General features: G+C 38.2%; 1 protein-coding gene across 2 annotated transcripts in view; it reads left to right on the top strand.

Annotated features, from left to right (window-relative positions):
• The window catches only part of LOC128637557 (fibrinogen-like protein 1-like protein), a 35,709-nt gene extending 10,291 nt beyond the window's left edge, over positions 1–25,418 (top strand). Inside the window, exons 2-3 of one of the 2 annotated variants that reach the window (XM_053689798.1) lie at positions 20,979–21,160; positions 22,827–25,418. In XM_053689798.1, the coding sequence (XP_053545773.1) occupies positions 20,980–21,160; positions 22,827–23,527 (882 nt within the window). In that variant the 5' untranslated portion in view covers position 20,979 and the 3' untranslated portion in view covers positions 23,528–25,418. Of the gene's footprint in view, positions 1–20,811; positions 21,161–22,826 lie in introns of those variants that run through there. The other variant, XM_053689797.1, reaches the window with a different exon arrangement.
• The last annotated feature ends 212 nt before the right edge of the window (positions 25,419–25,630 follow it).

Consider the following 25,630-nt stretch of genomic DNA (forward strand, 5'->3'; position numbering starts at 1 on the left):
GCTTATGGGCTGCCCATTTGTTTATAGTATTAGCAGTCGATCCTATGTTAAAGGACCAATATTCCTCCAGCTTCTCAGAGAAGGTCTGTTGTACATGTTGGGGACTAAGCGTCATTGGGTCAAAGGTCCACGACCGCTGCCTTTGTGTACTAATTATACCCGTCAGTTCTACTTGTATAAGTGAATGGTCAGACCATACGCAAGAGGAAGAGGTAACATTAGGCAACAGTGTTTGGCTAACAAAGATATAATCCAGCCTAGAATACGACTTATGTGCGTGCGAGTAAAATGTGTAATTCGATGTCTGCCCATATTTGGCCTTCCATGGCCTTGATCCGATATAAATCGTCGCCCGCAAAAGCCGGCAACGCCAAATATTGCGCTGGTTTGGTATCCTATATACGGCGTAACCTAGAAGTTACACTCGTATATTTCTGCCTTCGGTCGTAGTTTTTTGGCCCATAGACAGGTATACCAAACCAGCGCAGTTTGGTATCCAATAGACAGCGTAAGGACTTACGTGGCGAAAATGGAGAAATCTTACTCCATTTTCACCTCGCCACAAAATGCAGGTGTAGTAAGCCTTACGCTGTGCATTGGAGCCCCGTAACTCCCTAAACTGGCTGCAAAATAAAACCTAACGCATGCGCAATGTCTATCTACCTGTCAACCGCGATCCTCCGCCGCATCCCTAATAAAGTGTTTAACCCCTAAACCACCGCTCCTCGACCCCGCCGCCACCTACATTAAATGTCTAACCCCCTAATGTGATCCCCCTACACCGCCGCCACCTACATTAAAATGATTAACCCCTAATGTAATCCCCCTACACCGCCGTCATCTATATTAAAATTATTACCCCCTAATGTGAGCCCCCTACACCGCCGCCACCTAGTTTAACTATATTACCCCCTAATCTAATCCCCCTACACCGCCCCCACCTATATTAAAATGATTAACCCCTAATCTAATGCCCCTACACCGCCGCCACCTATATTAAAATGATTAACCCCTAATCTAATCCCCCTACACCACCGCCACCTATATTAAATGTATTAACCCCTAATCTAATACCCCTACACCGTCGCCACCTATATTAAATGTATTAACCCCTAAAATACTAAAATGTCCCTACCCTAAACTAAATTAAAAATAGCCCTGAAAAGGGCTTTTTGCGTGGCATTGCCCCAAAGTAAACAGCTCTATTACCAGCCGTTAAAAGGGCCTTTTGCGGGGCATTGCCCCAAAGTAATCAGCTCTTTTACCAGCCCTTAAAAGGGCCTTTTGTGGGGCATTGTCACAAAGTAATCAGCTCTTTTACCTGTAATCTTATCCCCCTACACCGCCGCCACCTACATTAACTATATTACCCCTAATATGATCCCCCTACACCGCCGCCACCTATTTAAACTATATTACCCCCTAATGTGATCCCCCTACACCGCCGCCACCTATTTAAACAATATTACCCCCTAATGTGATCCCCCTACACCGCCGCCACCTAGTTAAACTATATTAACCCCTAATGTGAGCCCCCTACACCGCCGCCACCTATTTAAACTATATTAACCCCTAATGTGAGCCCCCTACACCGCCGCCACCTATATTATATGTACTACCCCCTAATATGACCCCCTTACACCGCCGCCACCTATATTAAAATTATTGACCCCTAATCTAATCCCCCTATACCGCCACCTATATTAAATTTATTAACCCCTAAAATACTAAAATTTCCCTACCACTAAACCTAAGTCTAACCCTACAAATAGCCCTGAAAAGGGCTTTTTGCGTGACATTGCCCCAAAGTAACCAGCTCTATTACCAGCCCTTAAAAGGGCCTTTTGCGGGGCATTGCCCCAAAGTAACCAGCTCTTTTACCAGCCCTTAAAAGGGCCTTTTGCGGGGCATTGTCACAAAGTAATCAGCTCTTTTACATGTAATCTAATCCCCCTACACCGCCGCCACCTATAATAAATGTATTACCCCCTTATCTAATTCCCCTACACCGCCGCCACCTATATTAAATATATTAATCCCTAATCTGAACCCCCTACACCACCGCCACCTATATTAACCCTAATATAATTAGGGTTAATATAGTTAATATAGTTATTATATTATATATATTAACTATATTAACCCTAATTATATTAGGGTTAATATAGTTAATATAGTTATTATATATATATATATATATTAACTATATTAACCATATCTAACTCTAACACCCCTAACTTAGTTATTATTAAAATAAATCTAAATAATATTAATAATATTAACTAAATTATTCCTATTTAAAACTAAATACTTACCTATAAAATAAACCCTAGGATAGCTACAATATAATTAATAATTACATTGTAGCTATTTTAGGGTTTATATTTATTTTACAGGTAACTTGGTATTTATTTTAACTAGGTACAATAGCTATTAAATAGTTAATAACTATTTAATAGCTACCTAGTTAAAATAATTACCAAATTACCTGTAAAATAAATCCTAACCTAAAATACAATTAAATACACTAAACTAAATTACAAAAACAAACAAACACTAAATTACAAAAAATAAAAAAAAGATTACAAGAATTTTAAGCTAATTACACCTAATCTAAGCCCCCTAATAAAATAACAAAGCCCCCCAAAATAAAAAAAATTCCCTACCCTAATCTAAATTATAAAAAGTAATCAGCTCTATTACCAGCCCTTAAAAGGGCCTTTTGTGGGGCATTGCCCCAAAGTAAACAGCTCTTTTACCTGTAAAAAAAAGAACATCCCCCCCATTACAACCCACCACCCACATACCCCTAATCTAACCCACCCAATCCCCCCTTAAAAAAAGTCTAACCCCCAAGTGCTCCTTACCTGTCCTGAAGACCGGCGGAGAAGGTCCTGTTCCAGATGGAGAAGTCTTCTTCCAGGCGGCGACCTCTTCTTCTTCCAGGATCCAGCCGGCGCGGAGCGGAGGAGTTGAAGACCGATGACCGCGGAGCTGAAGACAGTCCATCTGGAACTGAAGACCGGTGATGTTGGAACAGAAGATCGGCGACGCTGGAACTGAAGACCAGAGCCGGAGCATGGAGGATCCTCTTCATAAGATCGCCGCCATACACTGAATAGGAATTCACGGTACGCGATTAAAAATGGCGTCCCTTGAATTCCATTTGGCTGATTTGAGCCTTCAAATTCAAATCAGCCAATCGGATGCAAGCTACTTTAATTCTATTGGCTGATTTGAATAGCCAATAGAATAAGAGCTACTGTAATTCTATTGGCTATTCTAATCAGCCAATAGAATTATAGTAGCTCTTATTCTATTGGCAATTCAAATCAGCCAATAGAATTAAAGTAGCTCGCATCCGATTGGCTGATTTGAATTTGAAGGCTCAAATCAGCCAATAGGAATTCAAGGGACGCCATTTTTAATTGCGTACCTTGAATTCCTATTCAGTGTATGGCGGCGATCGTATGAAGAGGATCCTCCATGCTCCGGCTCCGGTCTTCAGTTCCAGCGTCGCTGATCTTCTGTTCCAGCATCGCCGGTCTTCAGTTCCAGATGGACGGTCTTCAGCTCCGCGGTCATCGTTCTTCAACTCCTCCGCTCCGTGCCAGCTGGATCCTGGAAAAAGAAGAGGTCGCCGCCTGGAAGAAGACTTCTCCGCCTGGAACAGGACCTTCTCCGCCGGTCTTCAGGAAAGGTAAGGAGCATTTAGGGGTTAGACTTAGGTTTTTTTAAGGGGGGATTGGGTGGGTTAGAGTAGGGGTATGTGGGTGGTGAGTTGTAAGGGGGGGTTGTTCTTTTTTTTTTACAGGTAAAAGAGCTGATTACTTTGGGGCAATGCCCCACAAAAGGCCCTTTTAAGAGCTGGTAATAGAGCTGATTACTTTTTGTAATTTAGATTAGGGTAGGGAATTTTTTTATTTTGGGGGGCTTTGTTATTTTATTAGGGGGCTTAGATTAGGTGTAATTAGCTTAAAATTCTTGTAATCTTTTTTTATTTTTTGTAATTTAGTTTAGTGTATTTAATTGTATTTTAGTTTAGATATTTGTAGTTTATTTAATTTATTGATAGTGTAGGTGTATTTGTAACTTAGGTTAGGATTTATTTTACAGGTAATTTGGTAATTATTTTAACTAGGTAGCTATTAAATAGTTATTAACTATTTAATAGCTATTGTACCTAGTTAAAATAAATACCAAGTTACCTGTAAAATAAATATAAACCCTAAAATAGCTACAATGTAATTATTCATTATATTGTAGCTATTTTAGGGTTTATTTTATAGGTATTTAGTTTTAAATAGGAATAATTTAGTTAATATTATTAATATTATTTAGATTTATTTTAATAATAATTAAGTTAGGGGTGTTAGAGTTAGATAGGGTTAATATAGTTAATATATATAATATAATAACTATATTAACTATATTAACCCTAATATAATTAGGGTTAATATAGTTAATATAGGTGGCGGCGGTGTAGGGGGCTCAGATTAGGGGTTAATATATTTAAAATAAGTGGCGGCGGTGTAGGGGGATTAGATTAGGGGGTAATAAATTTATTATAGGTGGCGGCGGTGTAGGGGGATTAGATTACATGTAAAAGAGCTGATTACTTTATGACAATGCCCCGCAAAAGGCCATTTTAAGGGCTGGTAAAAGAGCTGGTTACTTTGGGGCAATGCCCCGCAAAAGGCCCCTTTAAGGGCTGGTAATAGAGCTGGTTACTTTGGGGCAATGCCATGCAAAAAGCCCTTTTCAGGGCTATTTGTAGGTTTAGACTTAGGTTTAGTGGTAGGGAAATTTTAGTATTTTAGGGGTTAATAAATTTAATATAGGTGGCGGCGGTATAGGGGGATTAGATTAGGGGTTAATAATTTTAATATAGGTGGCGGCGGTGTAAGGGGGTCAGTTTAGGGGGTAGTACATATAATATAGGTGGCGGCGGTGTAGGGGGCTCACATTAGGGGTTAATATAGTTTAAATAGGTGGCGGCGGTGCAGGGGGCTCAGATTAGGGGTTAATATATTTAATATAAGTGGCAGCGGTGTAGGGGGATTAGATTAGGGGGTAATACATTTATTATAGGTGGCGGCGGTGTAGGGGGATTAGATTACATGTAAAAGAGCTGATTACTTTGTAACAATGCCCCGCAAAAGGCCCTTTTAAGGGCTGGTAAAAGAGCTGGTTACTTTGGGGCAATGCCCCGCAAAAGGCCCTTTTAAGGGCTGGTAGTAGAGCTGGTTACTTTGGAGCAATGCCACGCAAAAAGCCCTTTTCAGGGCTATTTGTAGGGTTAGACTTAGGTTTAGTGGTAGGGAAATTTTAGTATTTTAGGCGTTAATAAATTTAATATAGGTGGCGGCGGTATAGGAGGATTAGATTAGGGGTTAATAATTTTAATATAGGTGGCGGCGGTGTAAGGGGGTCAGTTTAGGGGGTAGTACATATAATATAGGTGGTGGCAGTGTAGGGGGCTCCCATTAGGGGTTAATATAGTTTAAATAGGTGGCGGCGGTGTAGGGGGATCACATTAGGGGATAATATAGTTTAAATAGGTGGCGGCGGTGTAGGGGGATCATATTAGGGGGTAATATAGTTAATGTAGGTGGCGGCGGGGTAGGGGGCTCACATTAGGGACTAAAACATTTAATATAGGGGGGTCAGATTAGGGGTAAGACATATGTAGCTGGCGGCGGGGTCCGGGAGCGGCGGTTTAGGGGTTAATATATTTATTGTTAGGAGTGAGAGGGGGGATTGCGGATAGAGGGGTATACGTGTCGGGCTATGTTTGGGAGGCATGTTAGACAGTACGGGAGATTTTATAAGTTAGTCAGTTTTTTTATGCGGCGGCAGTTTCTAAAGTGCCGTAAGTCACTGGCGACTCCAGAAATTTGTACTTACGCAGATTTCTGGACATCGCTAGTTTGTCAGACTTACGGCACTTTAGCATCTGACGGCGCCGTATATAAGATAGCTCGAGTTGCGAGCTGAAACTATGGGCAGCGCAGGTTTCCACGCTTGTGCTGAAATCTGCGCCGTATATCGGATCATGCCCCAGGTGTCTAATATGTTGTGCATAGTCAGGGACTAGAACAATAGTTGAGGAGATGGGACTAGCGCCTACTCTAAACCCTTAGCTCGGGGGAGGGGTGTACCTAGTGACCACCAATAGGAATCAAGTGATAAAGGGGACCCCCCAAGCGCCTACCAAGCTGGAGGCAAAAGGGGATAGCAAATAGGTTCAATAAAATTGTTAAAATATTAAAATTCTAAAATTTATTAACAATGTCTAAAAACATACAATGTAAATCATGGATCCATGAGAATAAATTAGTAAAAACAATAAATACAAACAATGTGCAAAATATCAGCAACAGATAGTAAGCAACAAATAATCACAGATGTCAGACTGAGAATACACGGGTTGGGGTAATGAGGGTACTCAGAAAATTGTCAACAATACATCAAAAATATCAAAAAAGTAAAAAATATACAAATGTCTAGTGTCCAGAAATATTCAATAGTGTGAAATCCAAAAAATTGTTGTGGGAAATGACTCAATATAAAAATAGAAAAATGTGTCTATGGAAAATCAATATGTGAATTGCAATTCAGTGACGAAAAAATCAAAATGACAAAATGAAAAAATGAAAAAATTAAAAAATTAAAATTTGGTGTATATAAAGTGAAAATAGTCACCCAGACCTAGATGGATATTCCTTGTAGTGATCCCACAGTGTAGATCTATCCTTGAGGGTGTGAGAGGAGGAAGGGCTGTGTCCACAGGCGTGTGAAACAGGATTAGAGTCTGAACCAGATTGGCCCAACAAAACGATGTCCACCTAAAAATATAAAGAAAAATATGGTGCAGATAGCTTCACACAACAGTGCATAAAAGGGATTAGGCTTACCAATACTCAGTCGACGCGTTTCGGCCCCAATAAGGCCTTTATCAAGACTTGATCCTCTCACACCCTCAAGGATAGATCTACACTGTGGGATCACTACAAGGAATATCCATCTAGGTCTGGGTGACTATTTTCACTTTATATACACCGAATTTTAATTTTTTAATTTTTTAATTTTTTCATTTTGTCATTTTGATTTTTTCGTCACTGAATTGCAATTCACCTATTGATTTTCCATAGACACATTTTTCTATTTTTATATTGAGTCATTTCCCACGACAATTTTTTGGATTTCACACTATTGAATATTTCTGGACACTAGACATTTGTATATTTTTTACTTTTTTGATATTTTTGATGTATTGTTGACAATTTTCTGAGTACCCTCATTACCCCATCCCGTGTATTCTCAGTCTGACATCTGTGATTATTTGTTTCTTACTATCTGTTGCTGATATTTTGCACATTGTTTGTATTTATTGTTTTTACTCATTTATTCTCATGGATCCATGATTTACATTGTATGTTTTTAGACATTGTTAATAAATTTTAGAATTTTAATATTTTAACAATTTTATTGAACCTATTTGCTATCCCCTTTTGCCTCCAGCTTGGTAGGCGCTTGGGGGGGTCCCCTTTACCCCTTTATCACATAGTCAGGGACTCCCTTACGGCTTTTGCTATGGCGTTATGTCTGTGTTGTTTGTTAGTTATTCTAGCTGTCTCTATATTCTTGAAGGGAGCTAAAGAAATGATAAAATCCCCTGCCAAAATAATATGGGACTGGGACCACTGTGTTAGGAGATGGGAAATCTGTCGAAAAAAAAGTCTTGTTTCTCGTAGGGGGCATATAAATTAAAATTTTTGTGTTTTTGAGTTTTGTGAGTACGCCCTCTAACAATGAGGTATCTGCCATTTGGATCAGTAATCACTTTGTCTGTGTGAAACTGGAGCGATTGGTGGATGAGATTAGAAACCTCCCTCTTTTTTGTATCTGTCATTGAGTGATAATGTAAAGGGAATTGTTTCGTCCAGTATTGGGGGATTACTGTGTTGGTGAAGTTCGTTTCCTGTAGCATTATAAGATTTGCCTTCCCTAGAGTATTGGGTGAGTGCTGTTTTCCTTTTCACGTCCGTGTTGAGACCTCTCACAATATTTGAGATAATTTTAACATTTCTAGCCATCAATCATGTCGTATTTATCTAGATACTTAACCCTTACCCTTCCTTCCCGTTCAGTGCAGCGCCTAGTACCACAATTATAAAACATTAACAAACAATGTAAACAACTCCATTGTTGAACCTTAAAAAAATAAACCATGGATGAGTTAGTAGCCCATATCTTATCACTATACATTAATTTTCAATATCTAACAGTGAATGTAGAACAGCAAACGTGCAATGAAAACATTTTGTACTGGTATATAAATTTTGAGTGTGCAGGGGGTCCTGTATAGTATTTTCACCCAGCTACCACGCCCTCCCTCTGTTATTAACCCTTCTCCCCTTTGTATATCAAGAAAATAATACATAAGGAAAAAGTCCTTCCTTCATGTAGAGTCCCAGAGTCTTGGTTTCGTCTCTTTTAAGCAGCTCCTATTACTTTAGTCTCTGGCAAACCCTCCAACTTTTCCCCTTTGACAAGTATCCCCTGTTCCCTTATTGGAAATGTGGAGTCAGTGAACAGGACTATTAGTTCAGACACTCTCAATAGAATAACAGGCAATCCCACAGAAACAAACTTATACTCATCTGTGCCATGTCTTTCCAGTCCTCAGACATGTTTGCCGCTTTGTACATATGTTCAGGGCTTCAGGTTTTCTGTTTCTTCTTAGAGACCCTCGTCCAGTTCTGTCTCTGTGGTAGAGAGCGAGCTGTACTTGGCTCCGTGGTCCCCATTTGGACTAAATCGGAAGTCAGCTGGGGGGCCTCCAGTCCCAGGTGGCCGCAGATATCAGGGATGTCCCAGACTTCCTTTATGGTATATGTAATCCATTATGGATAATGATGAGTGCAAAGGGGAATCCCCATCTGTAGTTGATGTCATTTTTCCTCAACAGTGAAGTAAGCAGTCTCATAGCCCCTCTTCTCTAAAGGGTCCTCAGACAGAGATCCTGAAAGAACTGGATGACCGAGCCCTGAAACTTGAAGGTCGGATTCTTCCTGGAGGCCGCTAGAACAGCCTCCTTCTCTTGGAAGCGGAACATGCAAACTAAACTATAACGTCCCTAGGTGGGGCTTCCCCCCTAGGTTTCGCCCTTAAGGCCCTGTGGGCCCTTTCCATCTGAAAGCATCCTTCTTCAGAGTGGCCTGTAAGGGCCTGAAATAACTGAGTCAGGAACCCTTCCAGTTCAGTGGGTGTTACAGATTCCAGAATCCCCTTCAGCCGAATATTTCATCTGCGGCTACGGTTCTCGAGATCTTCCATTCTATCTTGTATTATTTCGAGGTCCTGCTGGTGTTGCGTCACCTCCTGGGAAACAGAGGTAACTTCCTCCCTGACTGTAGTTTAGCTGTCTTCCAGGGCAGAGACCCTATTGCCCAACTCTTGGATATCTTGTTTGATCTCTGCCAAGCTGTTTGTTACAGTGTTCTGCATAGCGTCCATTTTCTCCCAGAGCTTATTAAAGCTTGAGGATATATCTTGTTTTTAGACCAGATTTTTAATATCCGCCTTTGTGACTGGGGCATGATCTTGTCCCTGCAGTAAAACAGTGGTGTCCATATCTACCACCTCCTCTTGGTCAGTTAGTAGGGCTTCTGCAGCTTTATCTCCCTTCACTTGCTTAAAAAAGTGTGAGTGGCAGGTGTTTTACCCCCTTGGGCAGGTTTAGCTGATTTTCTGACAGACATAATAGGATGGGTATCTCTAAGTATCACAGTGCTCGTGTGTTCTATCTGCCTCTTGCAGAGATCCCTATCCCCCAGCAATAAAGTAGCAAGAGAAAGCCTCCAGCAGCAATGTGTCCCCTCTTCTCAATGTAGGAGTTCCTTGAATTTACTGATTTAAGGACCTCAGTCCATGTAGTAGCTTAAAGGGGTAGTTACAAATTGTAGGCAATGTGCCCTCCTCAGATTAACTCTTCTTATAAATATATTAAATTGTGCTGTAAACTGTACAAAGCAGCCCCTCTGCCCCTTTGAGTGAGCTATAGTTCTCCAACTACAGTGCATCTCTGCCTGTGAGGATCCATTATCAAGCCAGATGTGGAGTATTCGTAGTAATCTCTGTGCACTTTTTAATTTTTAGCTCTGCAGCTTAGGGAATCTGTCTCTGGCAGCGTGTCTCATATTATGTGTCCACACTCCCTCGGGGATCTACTGTGCCCAGACCAAAGTCTCCTAATCAAGTTCATCACCCTGCTGTCTGTATTTTTTACCCTCCGGAGTGCCGCGTGGTCTCCCAAGATGGCCACCGCCTATTTCATACAGGGCCCCAACGAGCGCAATTTCCTCCTAGCTATATGACCTGGATCCGTTTCTGTCTCCTTTGCAGGTACTCAGGCGATCATGTCTTGATTTCCCCTCTGGGGGACCTGAGACTTTGAGTTGAATTTGTAGGTTGCTGGCTCCCCTACACCTAGCTATACACGGAGCTGCTCCACTATGCAACTTACTCCATGTCGCTCCAGGCTCCGCCCCTAGTTGTTTTTTTTTTTTTTTTAAAGACTCAATATATGGGGGGGGGTTTTCTTGTCATAATCCAAAGAATTTAATTGAAAGTCTCTTACTTATTTTTGATGTTGTAAGAGCATTAGAATTCTACTTACAATTTTCATAGGTTTTAATACAAACCTTTAATTGGTTTGTCCTTGGTTCACATAAGGTTCAGAAGGCCACAGGCCATGCTTCTTTAGCTTCTTAGCTAAGACTCTTTATTACCAAGACTTTCCTAGAGGTGGAATAGTCTTTCAAAAACACATTTTTGCCCATTTTACTAGATCAGTTTCCTCTTCTTGAGTTTTCAAGAATGAGGCTTTTGTTGAAGAAATTTGAAAGGCAGCTACATGTTTTTTCTTACATAGGTTCTCTAATGTCATCCACTTTAAAGTAGGAAGGTCCTTCAGGCAGCGGTGTCTAGTATTTATGTGCCTGGTTTAAAAAAAATTGTCTCGCCCCAATTACATGTGGACTCCATAGCTTGGGTATTAGTTCCCAGGAGTAATGGCTTGTGTACTCTCACCACCTTAAAAAAAGAAAACAAAATTCATAGCTACCAATTTAATTTCTTTCATGTTGGCGAGAGTACACAAGACCTGCCCAGTTTCATTTTTTACTTAAAGGGACACTGAACCCTAATGTTTTTCTTTCATGATTTAGATAGAGCATGACATTTTAAGCGACTTTCTAATTTACTCCTATTATCAAATAGTCTTTATTCTTTTGGCATCTCTATTTGAAATGCAAGAATGTAAGTTTAGATGCCAGCCCATTTTTGGTGAACAACCTGGGTTGTCCTTGCTGATTGGTGGATAAATTCATCCACCAATAAAAAAGTGCTGTCCAGAGTCCTGAACTAAGAAAAAAGCTTAGATGCCTTCTTTTTCAATTAAAGTTAGCAAAAGAGCGAAGAAAAAATGATAATAGGAGTAAATTAGAAAGTTGCTTAAAACTGAATGTTCTATCTGAATCACAAAAGAAAAAAATTGGGTTCAGTGTCCCTTTAATTATTTTTTTCTGATGGCAGTTCTGCATTTTTCATTCCTACCATTCTACTTCTCCTTTCTTGGCTATACGTGAAACTAGAATACCAGAGGGGTGAGAGGGATTACGCCCTCTTAGAGCTTTGGGAATCTTTGCCTCCTCATAGGGTCCAGGAGTAATGGCTTAGTAATTTCACCACCATGAAAGAAATTAATTAGGTAAGCATACATTTAGTTTTTTTATGTATGGCTATAAGGTTTTAATTTAACAGGGAGATTTGAAATTGTTTATTGCAAATATGCCATTAAATAATGTTATTTAAATAAAAAGGAAGCATTCAAACACATTGAATGTCCATCATTAATATTAAATTAATAAGCTGTCATGTTTTACTTTTGTTTTGGACGATCATCTTTTCTTATGTGTAGGTCTGTAACAATTCCTGTGAACATCCCCCTTAAATATTTGTTTGTTATTTTTTGTTAGTTGCTCTGTTTTTAGTACCTGAATCCATTTTAGTACCTGAAAATGTGGCTGTTACAGCCAATCACTAGCCCCATTGAAGAAAATAAAGCATTCTCCCAGTGCTTCTGCCACTGTGACTGCTATAACATGTGCAACCCATTTCTTTCAAGAGGGAGCAGTGGTATGCATTATTGTCTGTACCACCTATCCCATCAGATTCCATAATATAAATTAAAGGGACACTGTACCCAAATTTTTCTTTTTTGATTCAGATAGAGCATGCAATTTTGAGCAACTTTCTAATTTACTTCTATTATCAATTTTTCTTCGTTCTCTTGATATCTTTATTTGAAAAAGAAGGCATCTAAGCTGAGGAGCCAGCAAATTTGTAGTTCAGAACCATGGACAGCAATTGTTTGTTGGTGCTGCCCAATCAGCAAGGACAACCCAGGTTGTTCACCAAAAATGGGCCGGCATCTAAACTTAAATTCTTGCTTTTCAAATAAACATACGAAGAGAATGAAGAAAAATTGATAATAGGAGTACATTAGAAAGATGCTTCAAATTGCATGCTCTATCTGAATCACAAAAGAAAAAATTTGGGTACAGTGTCCCTTTAAGTTTGGCAGAGGGAGGAGGCCTTGCTTTAGTATAAACAACTGACCAAAGTGGAGATATAGAAATTCTATGTAAAAAGAGCTCTGTGGTTAATATTGACTACTAAATGTACTTTATACAGCATCAACATTTCTTAAAGGGACAGTCTAGTCAAAATCAACCTTTCATAATTCAAATAGAACATGCAATTTTAAACAAATTTTCAATTTACTTTTATCAAATTTACCTTGTTCTTTTGGTGTTCTTTGTTGAAGGCTAAACCTAGGTAGGCTTATATGCTAATTTCTAAGCCCTGGAAGGCCACCTCTTATCTCAGTGCATTTTGACAGTTTTTCACAGTTAGATAGTGCTAGTTCATGTGCGCCATGTAGATAACATTGTGCACACTCCCATGGAGTTTTTTTTATGAGTCAGCACTGGTTGGCTAAAATTAAAGTCTGTAAAAAGAGCTGAGATAAGAGGGCAGTCTGCAGACATTTTGATACAAGGTTGTTGGTTATGCAGAACTGGGGAATGGGTAATAAAGGGTTTACCTATCTTTTAAACATTAAAATTCTGAAGTAGACTGTCCCTTTAAGTTTAGTTTCTTTTTAAAAGATTAGTATACCGAACATGATCCTTTTCATATTTGACCCATACAGTAAAACAAAGCTTCATTATCATCTCTATCTGGCGAAAATATATAAATATGTAGTTAGTCAGAGTTCCGTGGTAAATGGGATTAACCAAACCAACTAAAAAAAACAAAACATTTATTTGGTAGCAAAAATGAACTAACAATGGCCTAGATTACGAGTGGAGTGCAAAATTGCACTTTCACAAGCGCAATATTTGCACTCCACTCAGTAATACTGGCGCACGCAAACGTGTGCTGGTATTACAAGTTGAGTGCATGGAAGCTTTGCTCTCAGGAGAGAGTGCTTTCATAGGCTCCCAAAGGAGCCTCGTTCTGATGCTGATAGACAGGCAAAGAACCTAGCGCAGCGCAGGGGGTAAGTCGCGCAGCATTGGGCAGCAAATGTAAAATATATATGTATATGAATATATACATATATATATTTATGTGTTTATAAGTGTATATACACATATTAACACATAAATATGTATTATATAAGCATATACATATATATTAACCCCTTGGTGACCACGCTTTTCTATTTTCTTACGGTTTGGGACCAGGGCTATTTTTACATTTCTGCGGTGTTTGTGTTTAGCTGTAATTTTCCTCTTGCTCATTTACTGTACCCACACATATTATATACTGGTTTTCTCGCCATTAAATGGACTTTCTAAAGATACCATTATTTTCATCATATCTTATAATTTACTATAAAAAAATATAAAATATGATGAAAAAGTTGAAAAAAAACACACTTTTTCTAACTTTGACCCCCAAAATCTGTTACACGCCTACAACCACCAAAAACACCCATGCTAAATAGTTTCTAAATTTTGTCCTGAGTTTAGAAATACCTAATCTTTACATTTCCTTTGCTTTTTTGGCAATAAGTACAAGTAGCAATAAGGGTAATAAGTACAAGTAGCACTTTGCTATTTCCAAACCATTTTTTAAAAAATTAGCAATAGTTACATTGTAACACTGATATCTGTCAGGAATCCATGAATAACCCTGAATAACCCTTCACATGTATATATTTTTTAAAAGAAGACAACCTAAGGTATTAAGCTTGGGGTATTTTGACTATTTTCATGCAACCATTTTACCACCAATCTATGCCAAATTAAAAAAAAAAAAAAGTGGTGATTTGTGGACAAAATAGCAATTTAAGAATACATTTACTAAGAACGTTAAGGGTTACTGCCAAATAACACCCCAATATGTGGTCAGCAACGTCTCCTGAGTACAATAATACCACCATGTATAGGTTTGTTGGGTTCTCTGGGGGCTAAAAGGCCTTATTTTTAGGGGCGCATTTCAGTTTTCCAACTTGGTATTTTCACATCTGTCATCATGCACCCATGTCCTATTTGAAAAGTAGACACCCTAGGGTATTTAAAATGCTGGTATTTTAACACTTTCAATGCACTAATTCAACCACCAGTCTTTGTCAAACTTCTGGGTAGTCATTTTTTGTGTTATTTTTCACACACATTGTACTTTAGGCATGGCTTCTCAGTTCCTGTTATGTGTTACTGACAAAAACACCTCAATATGTGTTCAACTACATCTCCTGAGTACAGTGATACCACCCATGAATAGGTTTGTCGGGTTCTCAGGGGGATAAAAGGCCTTATTTTTAGGAGGCGCATTCCACTTTTCCAACTTGGAATTTTCACAGCCCATGCACCCATGTCCTATTTGGGACATTTTTGAAGTGGGCCAAAGTAATTTACCCCCATCAAACCATATATTTTTGAAAAGTAGACACCCTAGGGTATTTGAAATGCTGGTATTTTAACACTTTCCATGCACTAATTCAACCACCAGTCTTTGTCAAGCTTTTGGGTAGTCATTTTTTTGTGTTATTTTCCACACATGTACTTTAGGCATGGATTCTCAGCTCCTGTTATGTTTTACTGACACAAAAACACCTCAATATATGTTCAATAATATCTCTTGAGTACAATGATACCCCCTATGCATAGGTTTGTTGGCTTGTTTAGGGGGTGTAATGTCAAACTTCTGACATGTGTGTGTGTGAATTTGTTTCACATTTAACATATCTTCTTTGCCTATCTTCTTTTTTGGGGGCATTTTTACATACCCCAATTTATTTGCTTGCCTTGAATGTGCATATATTTGAAAAGTTGACACCCCAATGTATTGTATATGAAATCTTTTGATGCCTTTGATGCAACTGCTTAAGCCAAAAAATTGGATAAAATGTATGGTGGTAATTTTTCAATTTTTATTTTTACACACACATTGCTTTTTGACTATGATTTAGGAGAGGCTGTTGTAAGTTATTGCAAGAAAACACTCCAGATTGTTTTCTGCAAGGCCCCCTGATTACACCCATGCCCCCCATGCATAGGTTTGCCAGGATTTTGGGAAGGTTCAGTTACAATTGTATGACTTGTAAGTTGAGTTGAAAGTGAGAGTATTTCTTCTAATAGGCCTATATTTAGTTTGGGGCCTATTGCATACCCCAGTTTAATTTATTGCCATGAAAGTGTATATATTTGAAACGTTGACACCCCAAGGTATTATATGGAGTGCTTTGATGCCTTTGATGCAACAGTTTTAGTCAAATAAATTGGAGAAAGTATATGGTGGTAATTTTTAAATTTTAAATTTTAAACACACATTGCTTTTTGACTATGATTTAGGAGAGCCAGTTGTTATTGTTATTACAAGAAAAAACTCCAGGTTGTTTTCTGCAAGACCCCCTGAGTACACCCATACCCCCATGCATAGGTTTGACAGGGGTTTTGATAAAATACAGCACCAATTTTAGAACTTATAAAAAATAGAACAGTGAAATTTTAAAACCTGGCACAGTAAAAGTAAAAAAAAAAAAAAAAAAAAAAAAACCCCAAAACTCACTAACAGTAAATGTAACCAAACCCCCCTCCCCCCAAAAAAACCCCCACACAATTGCAAATGTAATAATTTTTTTTTTAATTTACCAGTGTGTGATACCACTTGAAGCAGTCTCCAATGCAGAGTCCAGGCTGTCCAGGGCAATCAGAACAGTAAAAGGTAGTGTCCTTTCTCTGCCCCCTCTTGGTACAGGCATTTTCTCTGAGGATACTGCTTCGCCACAGTAGGGGGGATTTTGAAAATTAAATGGGTATCCCCAACTTTGCTCTTTCCCATCACTGCCCAGGGAGCAGGTGCATCTTGGTACAAAATCCCCGAAATGATCTGGAGCTGAAACTGTAAAAAACTCAGTTTCATTCCGGGGTTTGCAAAAAAAGCATTGTGGGTTGCAATCTGTATTAAGTCAATTACAAACTTTTTGTACCAGGCCTTTGTCTTCTGCATAATTAGGTAGGGCTGCAGCAGCTGATCTGCTAGATCAACCCCACCCATCTGCCGGTTATAAGCCTTGATGCACACTGGCTTCATCGTGCTCTCAGCTCTGCCACGTACAGAGACCTCTCTTGGCGCAGAGCTGAGGTCTCCCCCTTTCGTAGCCGGGTGCGTGCAAGTTGTCTTGGGAAACCTGCGCAGTTCTTTCAAATTGTACCACAAACTACTGTATCAAAACAATACAGTAGCTTGAACAAAAGGACACTTGTATAACAACTGTCTACATACAAATGGTACCCTTTTTTCATTAGGGGTAAAATTAGGTCCCAGACAATCTTGCCAGTGGTTCTGGGCAGCCTGGAGGGTCAAGGTGGATATCCTTTCCTTCATACACCCGGAAGGCCTGAGTAATACCCAGTCTTGCTCTCACAGAGCTTATACACCTTTACTCCATACTTGGAGCGCTTGGAAGGAATATACTGCTTGAATTCCAGCCTTATATTTCATCAGGGATTCGTCTACGTATATATATTCCTTTCAGGTGTATAAGCCTCTGCAAACCTGGCAGTAAAGTGGGTAACGAGGTGGCGGATTTTATACAGCCTGCCAAACTTGGGATGCTCCCTAGGGGGGCACAGGCTGTTGTCGCTGAAGTGCATGAAATGTAGAATCATTTTATACCTCTTCCTCGACATACTCTGGGAGAAAATGGGGGTAGAGCAAATGGCGCTACTGCTCCAGTAGGAGTGGATGGAGGGTTTCTTTATGATGCCCATCAGCATAGTCAATGCCCAGAATTTTTTAAATTCTGGCACATCAATGGGGGCCCATTGCTGTTTTGTCAAAAATGTGTCAGGCTTTGCAGCACGGAACTGATGGGCATGTAAATTAGTTTGGGTGACAATGTTCCCCAATATAGCATCACCCAGAAACACCTCCATAAACTGTTGGGGGCTAAATCCTGCCACATACACATTTATTCCAGGATTTGCAGTGAAGGGTGGGATATCTGGCCTCTAGTGATAAGATGTTACCCACTCTTCAGCAGCAATGGCAGCTGAAGCAACATGTTTCCTTCTGGCAGGGGGGCTACCTGGGGGGCTAGCAGCCACAGATACATCACTATCAGTTGAGACTGTATGTAATGATGTATCTGAGCATATGGCAGGATCAAACATGGGGTCTGAGTCAGACATAGATGCGTCTGACTCTGACGCAAGGAAAGCATATGCCTCCTCAGCACTATATGTTATCTGTGACATGATTTATTTTTATCTGTCACAGAGAAAAATAACTACTAAAAAAAAAATCAACACAAAATTTAAGTTAACTAAATGGCTCTGAAAAGAGCCTTTAGGTCTCAAAAAAATTACTAAAAAAATGAACCCCTAAAAAAATGCACAGAGAGCAAAAAAAGGATTTTATGCAAGAGCTAGTGATTTATAGTGATCACTGGCAAGCTAGGGATTAATGGCTCTGAAAAGAGCCTATGGGTCTCACAAAAAAGTGACTAAAAAAAAAATGAACCCCTAAAAAAAAAAAAGTGCTGCTATGCTATTGCCAGTGATTTATAGTGATCGCTGGCAAGCTAGGGGTTAATGGCTCTGAAAAGAATCTTCTGGTCTCACAATTTTTAACAAATGTATGAAATAAATCTCTCTCTCCTAAACACAAAAATGCAAGTGAGGAGAGGGAGGGAGATCCACACTGGTCAGAGTTAATATTTACAAATATTGACATGATCAGACAAATGTAATATTTTATTATCATTTTTTTTTTATTGTGGCAAGCTCAGATTGGATGACTCTAGCCTGCCCCTATGATGAGGCAGGCTAGGGACACCACCAGAAGCCGCATGATGCACTCAGCATCGCCATCTTTGAAGCCACATGGGGGAGGGGGGCTATATGGGGGGCTATATTAATAAAAATATATAAATATTTTTTTATGTTATGTTATTTTACTAAGTGCTTTGAGCCACTGAGGCACTTAGCACACTTTCAGAGCATCAGAAGCCTGCCCGATGGCTTCCGATGCTCTGCCTGAGTGCTGGGCTCCACGTGGAGTGAAAACCGGAAGAGATCGCTCTGGGGGAGCGATCAAAATGGAGCCCGGCAGTCAGAAACAGTATTACAGGATGCCTCAACATCGAGGCATCGCTGCAATACTGTTTGAGCGGCTGGAAGTGATTTTGATCGCTTTCACAGCTCAGATTACCCAAAGACGTGTCAGGCACGTCCTTGGTTGTTAACTGACACCCTTTGGAGGACGTGCCTGACACGTCCTCGGTCGCCAAGGGGTTAACAGTATAATCACAGTCCCCATAAACCGCAATGTAAAGGCACTTTTGAGTGCTGTTTTTTTCTAACATCCCACATCCCCTCACTTTAACCCCTTATAACAACTCGTGCAGTTATTTTAATAACAATAATATGCTCATATTTTTAACAGGCACACGTACAAATTGCGCTCCACTAGTAATCTAGCCCAATATGCATTATTATGCAGAAAGACCCCATCCCCTATAGTAATCAAATTACCATGTGGTATACAGTATCTAATAGCCACCAATGAATATATGTAAATATATGTGTGTGTGTAAATAATTTATGTAAAATTCCTTTCTTTGTAAAGATTAACACTCCATTTCTTTAGCTTCTGGAATTCACTGATTCATAAAGGAAATAGCGGGTTTGCTAACAACAACATCTCATCTTTATTGACGTATGTTTCTATAAAGATTTTATTTACTTGCTCTTTGTTTATTATGGGACAAGCCTTTTATTAAATATGCCAGTCTGCCATATACAATCTGTTACACTTGGCACCATGACATCTTCTGAAAGTTATACCAATGGGTCTAGCATAAGTACACATATCAAGCCAGAACAAGCCAAAATCATCTTCCTCCTCTCCCTTTACAAACAGAAATGGCCTCATCCTCCCATATCCTAGTCATATATAAAATGTCAGCCCTACAAATGAAATGTGGCTGCATAGGAGAAAGGAGAATTTTAAGCAGTGAAATAAGGAGAGACGTAAGTTGTACAAGCTACTTTCCTGATTCTCTCAGGGCATAGTCATTATGTCTGTTATTTCTTCCTTCACAGTGATATAACATATTTTATTAATGCATTCACAGAAAGGATCTCACATTTTTTTTCCATTTATTTAATGTGAACTAGCTTGCAAGAAACATGGTCATACATATTTATTATGTTTGCTCCATGAAAAAGTCTAAAGAAAAAGTATTAACTAATAAGCTGCTACTCTCAGTACCTTTGATGCATTCCTATTCTCTATTATACCAAACCTGTGTTTCTCAAAGAGTGTGCTGAGACCAACTGGAGTGCTACAATGTGTGGCTGAGCATATATAAGGGTATTAGAGATGAGAGTGCTGAAGAGTGAGGTGAACAGCTATGACAAGAGTGCAAGGTACACTTAAATATATATAGATACTGAACTAATCATCTGCATTCATAACCTGCAAAAAAAATTCACTAAAGTTTTTTTTAGCTTAACTGTAAAAAATTCTAAATTATTTTGTTTTTGTAAAGTTAGTTATACAATTAAATTAATGGAATAATTTGATGTTTTCAGGAATTAGTGCATCTCAATGCAAAAAAACAAAACTTTTTTTGTTGTTGGGGTACTACTCGCCGTTATCTCATTACAGATAATATTTGTAATCATCATGTGAATAAAAGTATATCAAGCATTGTAAATAACTGTCCCTTTGCTTTTCTCAAAGCTACTGCGCACAATAAATCCAGCAATAATCAATGAGTACCAGCACCTTCTTTTTTTTTTAACAAAAAAAGCAATGAAAATATTGTTTCCATTTGTCTTTTGTTTTATATATATATATATATATATATATATATATGTATGTATATATATACACTGTATATATATACATACACACACCTGTTCTATGTTCATTTTCCATTTAGATCTGTGGTTTTCAGTCCTCTTGTTGTGTCCCAGGGAAGAAAACCTGTAGAAACCTGTAGATGAAGACATTTTTCTTAGAGCTTAAACAATCTTGAAAGTTATCTAGTGGCACACAATGTGTAATCTCATTAATAGTATTTTTCTCAGAACACAATATTCACAATGGTTTTCATTAATTAAGTTTTTGTGATGTTAAATGATGTTTATGCATCACTAATCGAAGTTTGCAGATATGCATATACATCTGTCTGTCTGTCTATACATTCAATACATTCATCCATCTGGGTGTATAATGATAGTGACTTCAGACTTACATTTTATCAGTTTGTATCCTGAAGAATTGTATTTAAGAGCCAAACTAGATACTATTATATTAACTAAAGTAGTTTTGGTTTTATTTGTGTTTGCGCCTGATTTTTATATAACTATTGCTTTGTTTAGCAGAATGCTTCCTTATTTGGCACATTGCTTGTGCTTCCTGGTAATCCTACACAAAGTAGCTTCAAAAGACAAATGGATACAGCTAAGCCGTGACGAACTGTATAGACAAATCGCTAACAGACACATGCTAGAAGAAGCACAACTGGATCAGCTTTTGAATGTTCCCCGTGGTGGTGTCATCCTTGGTAAGAAAAAGTTTGGGGGTATGAGTTTACCTTGATAGCCTTAATTTAAAAAAAAAAAATATATATATATATAGTTTTCCTAGTAGGTTACAAGTGATTCACTAGCACATATATTTTTAGTCAGCAGGAGACATGTTGCTGGTTATAGTGTATTAGATCTGAACTCTAAATCATCCCACAGATAACATTTTACAGCCTATTCTAGGCATAAGGAAATGAGAGGCTAAGCTTCTGTAAACCATGTGTCCATGAATTGTGTGTTGCCAGCTAGGGCCAGATGGCGTCTTTTGTTTGAAGACTGCTTAGAGAATGTAGGACAAACTGTTTTGCATACAAAGGTTGATTCAGCAGAGTTTGTTTGACACAGTAAGTCTACTATTACCAGATTCTAACCTAAATACCAGCAGACACCCAACTATTTATCTCAGTGGGAACTGAATCTCAGAGAAGAGTTTCAAGATTTAGAAACTAGATCCTACTTTATATTGTTTGTGAAATCTTTATAGAAAACATGGCATATATTCACTAACTCACAATCTCTAAAATGTTTGTGTTAACTCATTGGAGATCATTTTGACAGTTCATTCATATTTTAATAGATATAACCTACACATTTCAAATATATGTTTTTATTGAGATGTATAATTCCATTCCAAAAAGCATATAGAACATTCACGATTAAAAGGATATTAAACTTAAAATGTAATTCCCCGTACAATGTTTAATCTGCATTCTTCTCTCCATAAAAAAAATGAAACTCCCTGGCCTGGCCTCCCTAGCACACTATAATGAGCTTCTGAACTTAGGTGTGGTGCTTAAACCAATGGAAAATAGTTACTTTCTAATGAATACATAGATATCCAAAATGTTTGGTTAGCACGTCTAGCAAAAAATTAAATATTTGTGTATGTGTACTAATACCTTCTGTTTGTACGTGTGTCTGTCTGTCTGTGTATATTAGGCATTTGCCAGATATGTGCACAGATAACAGAATTCAGCTTTTTTCAGCACCAGATTTATTTGTTTCAAAGTGCAACACACAAAGATCTGGATTTGCACAAAACTTTGTTTGTTGCACTTTCATTTGAATAAATCCGGCACCCAAAAGAGCCAGAAATTGCATGTTCTATCTGAACCACAAAAGTTTAATTTCATGTCCCTTTAATGGCTACATCTTGTTATGATACAGTGCAAGCATCTTTACAAGCTCTACTCCGCCATTTTCCATATTCACAATGCTAGATTGGCTCATGCACACCTTTGAAAGTAATGAGTTAATATTATTAGTGCAGACACTAAGTAGCTGGAGATTAAAGTGCATAGTAAGGGCTGCATCTGGGCTGGCTCTATATTGGGTCCTGGTTGGACCCAGGCAGCACTTAACAGAGGCAGGACATGAGGAGAACATGGATGCCTTAAATAATATAAAAGTGCCCAAGTCACATGTATGTATCTCTTTTGCCCTTAGGATGCAGTGCAATAGCTGGATTTAGACTGGGGGCATTATTTTATTCTCGGATCCAGGCAGCACTTTATCAGTGCAATTCCTTGAGCTGGCCCAAGATTGCATAATAGCTGTCACATGAAATATCTCAGTTTTCATATGATTTAAAAAGAATAAAATAAGTTTGTAAATCAACATATTTTCTCACAATATATTTCCTAGAACTCATGGCGAAAGATTGCAGAGCGGCTTTCCTCAACGGGAGAAGAACTAGTGGTCTATATGTGATCAAGCCAAAAAACTCTCCACCAATGGTGGTATACTGTGACCTTGATGTTGATGGTGGAGGCTGGACTGTCCTACAGAAAAACACAAAGTCATCTGTTAATATGTGGTCATCTACTTGGACTTTGTATAAGAATGGGTTTGGTAATCTGAAAGATGATCACTGGCTGGGTAATGAATTGATACATCTTCTAACTAGACAGAATGCCTTCACTGTAAGGTTCCAGATTGTTGATGATAAACACAATAAGCATTTTGCAGACTACCATGGCTTTAGAGTGGATGGGGAAGATAATGGTTATGCTTTGAGGTTAGGAAACTATTCAGGAAATGCTGGAGATGCACTGACAGTCATGAATGAGACAGGCACACACGACAACATGAAATTTTCCACCATAGACAGAGACAACGACAGGTGGAGCAAAAATTGTGCAGAGAATAATAACGCAGGCTGGTGGTTTGACAGTTGCTATTCTGCTGTTCTCAATGCCAACAATATATACTGGAGGGGATTGTGTGAAGATTCTAGACCTTGTGTTTCTGCTAAAATTATGATCCAGCCAAGCAGGAAAAACTGTAATGCTTTTAATTTTCCTGGATTAAACAATAATTATCCAGTTCATATTAGCAGCCAGTGAGAATCTTAGTTTGCAAAACTGGGAGAAAGACCTGTAAAAATTCTTCAGTTGTTCATAGTTAATGCACAAACATTATGTAAACAAACCAATGTATTCTTTACTGCATAAATTACATACACTAATTTCCATTTTATAAATCAGTGACCATAAGGTCCATTAAATTACAATTATTTTGTAGACCTGTCCGTTTCATGCACCTATTTTTGGGTTCCCATTGCTGTAATTAAAGGGACAGTCTACACCAGAATTTTTATTGTTTTAAAAGATAGATAATCCCTTTATTACCCATTTCCCAGTTTTGCATAACTAACACATTTATAATAATATACTTTTAACCTCTGTGATTATTTGTATCTAAGCCTCTGCAAACTGCCCCTTTTTTCAGTTCTTTTGACAGACTTGTAGTCTAGCCAATCAGTGCCTGCTCCCAGATAACTTCTCGTGCACGAGCACAGTGTTATCTATATAAAATACGTGAACTAACACCCTCTAGTGCTGAAAAACTGTTAAAATGCAATCTGAAAGAGGTGGGCTTCAAGGTCTAAGAAATTAGCATATGAACCTCCTAGGTTAAGCTTTCAACTAAGACTACCAAGAGAACAAAGCAAAATTGGTGATAAAAGTAAATTGGAAAATTGTTTAAAATTACATGCTCTATCTGAATCATGAAAGTTTATTTTGGCCTAGACTGTCCCTTTAACTAAATAGCAATAAATGCTTGCCTGTAATTGGCTATCTAGAAATAGTAGATTTAACACAAAAATGCTCAATAAATCAGATACTGGTTTTACTATACAGACTCTGCTTTACAGTTTGTATGAACGTTAAAGGTAAAAAAAAAGCTCACATTTTAAAGCATGAATTAAATAGAGCATGTAATGTATGTCTTTATAGAAAAGATCCTGTGTTGAAACCAAGGTGTAAATTTGCTTTTGATAGTTGAATTATTTGTTAAAATATCGTTGGAAACTATTTCAGCAAGTAGTATTTATTGGCGTTCTAGAATTTTTTGCTACCCATTAGATTTTGCTACCAGGGACACTGCACATGCACTAAATACGTCAGGACATTCCACAGCTGAACCTAAAACATCTGTGCAATGTGCTGACGTATGGGTAGCATGGGTAGCAAAATCTAACGGAGAGGCTCTTTACTCCGCATTCTTTTTTTTATACAGCTGATGACAGTTAGCTCATGCACATTATTGTGGGGTAGCAAAGTCTAACTTAGAGGATCTTTACTCCCTCCATTTTTCTTTGATCCTCTCCATTAGATTTTGCTACCCACAATAATGCACATGCGCTTACTGTCATCAGCTGTGTCACCAGTAGCAAAAGCTAACGGGTAGCAAAAAATGATAGATAATAGATGGATGGATACCTAAATTAAAAATATACATGATAATATTTAATAATACATATTTTTTATGAAAAATGCAGGTTAAGAAATTATTGATATTTTGCAGCACAAATAATCCATGTTTTAAATGATCATTTTTCCTCAGCCATAAATAATCCACATTTTCTATTGTTATCCTTTTTCCTTAGCCAATCAGGAGCAGTAATTGTGCATCCTGATGTGTCTTACTCCCATTGTGAGAAGAGAGGATTATCTATGCTGCAGAAACTAATTTTTATAATTACAGAATTTAAATGAAGTTTTAGGAGAAAAAATAGTCTTTAACATTGAAAATATATTTAAATATGCTATAGAAAATGTGGGCTTTTCACAATACTTTAACTGGGGTTAAACAAACATTTAGATGAAAATTAAAATGTGTTCATGCATAAAACACCTGACTGCTGGATATCAAATTAAAAAATCTGTAACTTGTAACTGCTTTCTAATAATCTACAAATATTCAATAAATATGCAATATTGAAACAAGCAACGTGGTCTCATTTCTGAGAATGTTTTTTTTTTTCTCAAGTGCAAACACATAATCCTTTATAATGCTATAAAAGGATGGATAAATGGATGGATAGATAAATGGATAATGGATGGATAGATATATGATAGATAGATAAATAAATAGATGCATAGATAGAAAGATAGATAGGTAGATAATGGATGGATGAATTGATAGATAGACATACTCCAATC

Source organism: Bombina bombina, chromosome 1 (genome assembly GCF_027579735.1).
Source record: "Bombina bombina isolate aBomBom1 chromosome 1, aBomBom1.pri, whole genome shotgun sequence".
NCBI lineage: Eukaryota > Metazoa > Chordata > Amphibia > Anura > Bombinatoridae > Bombina > Bombina bombina.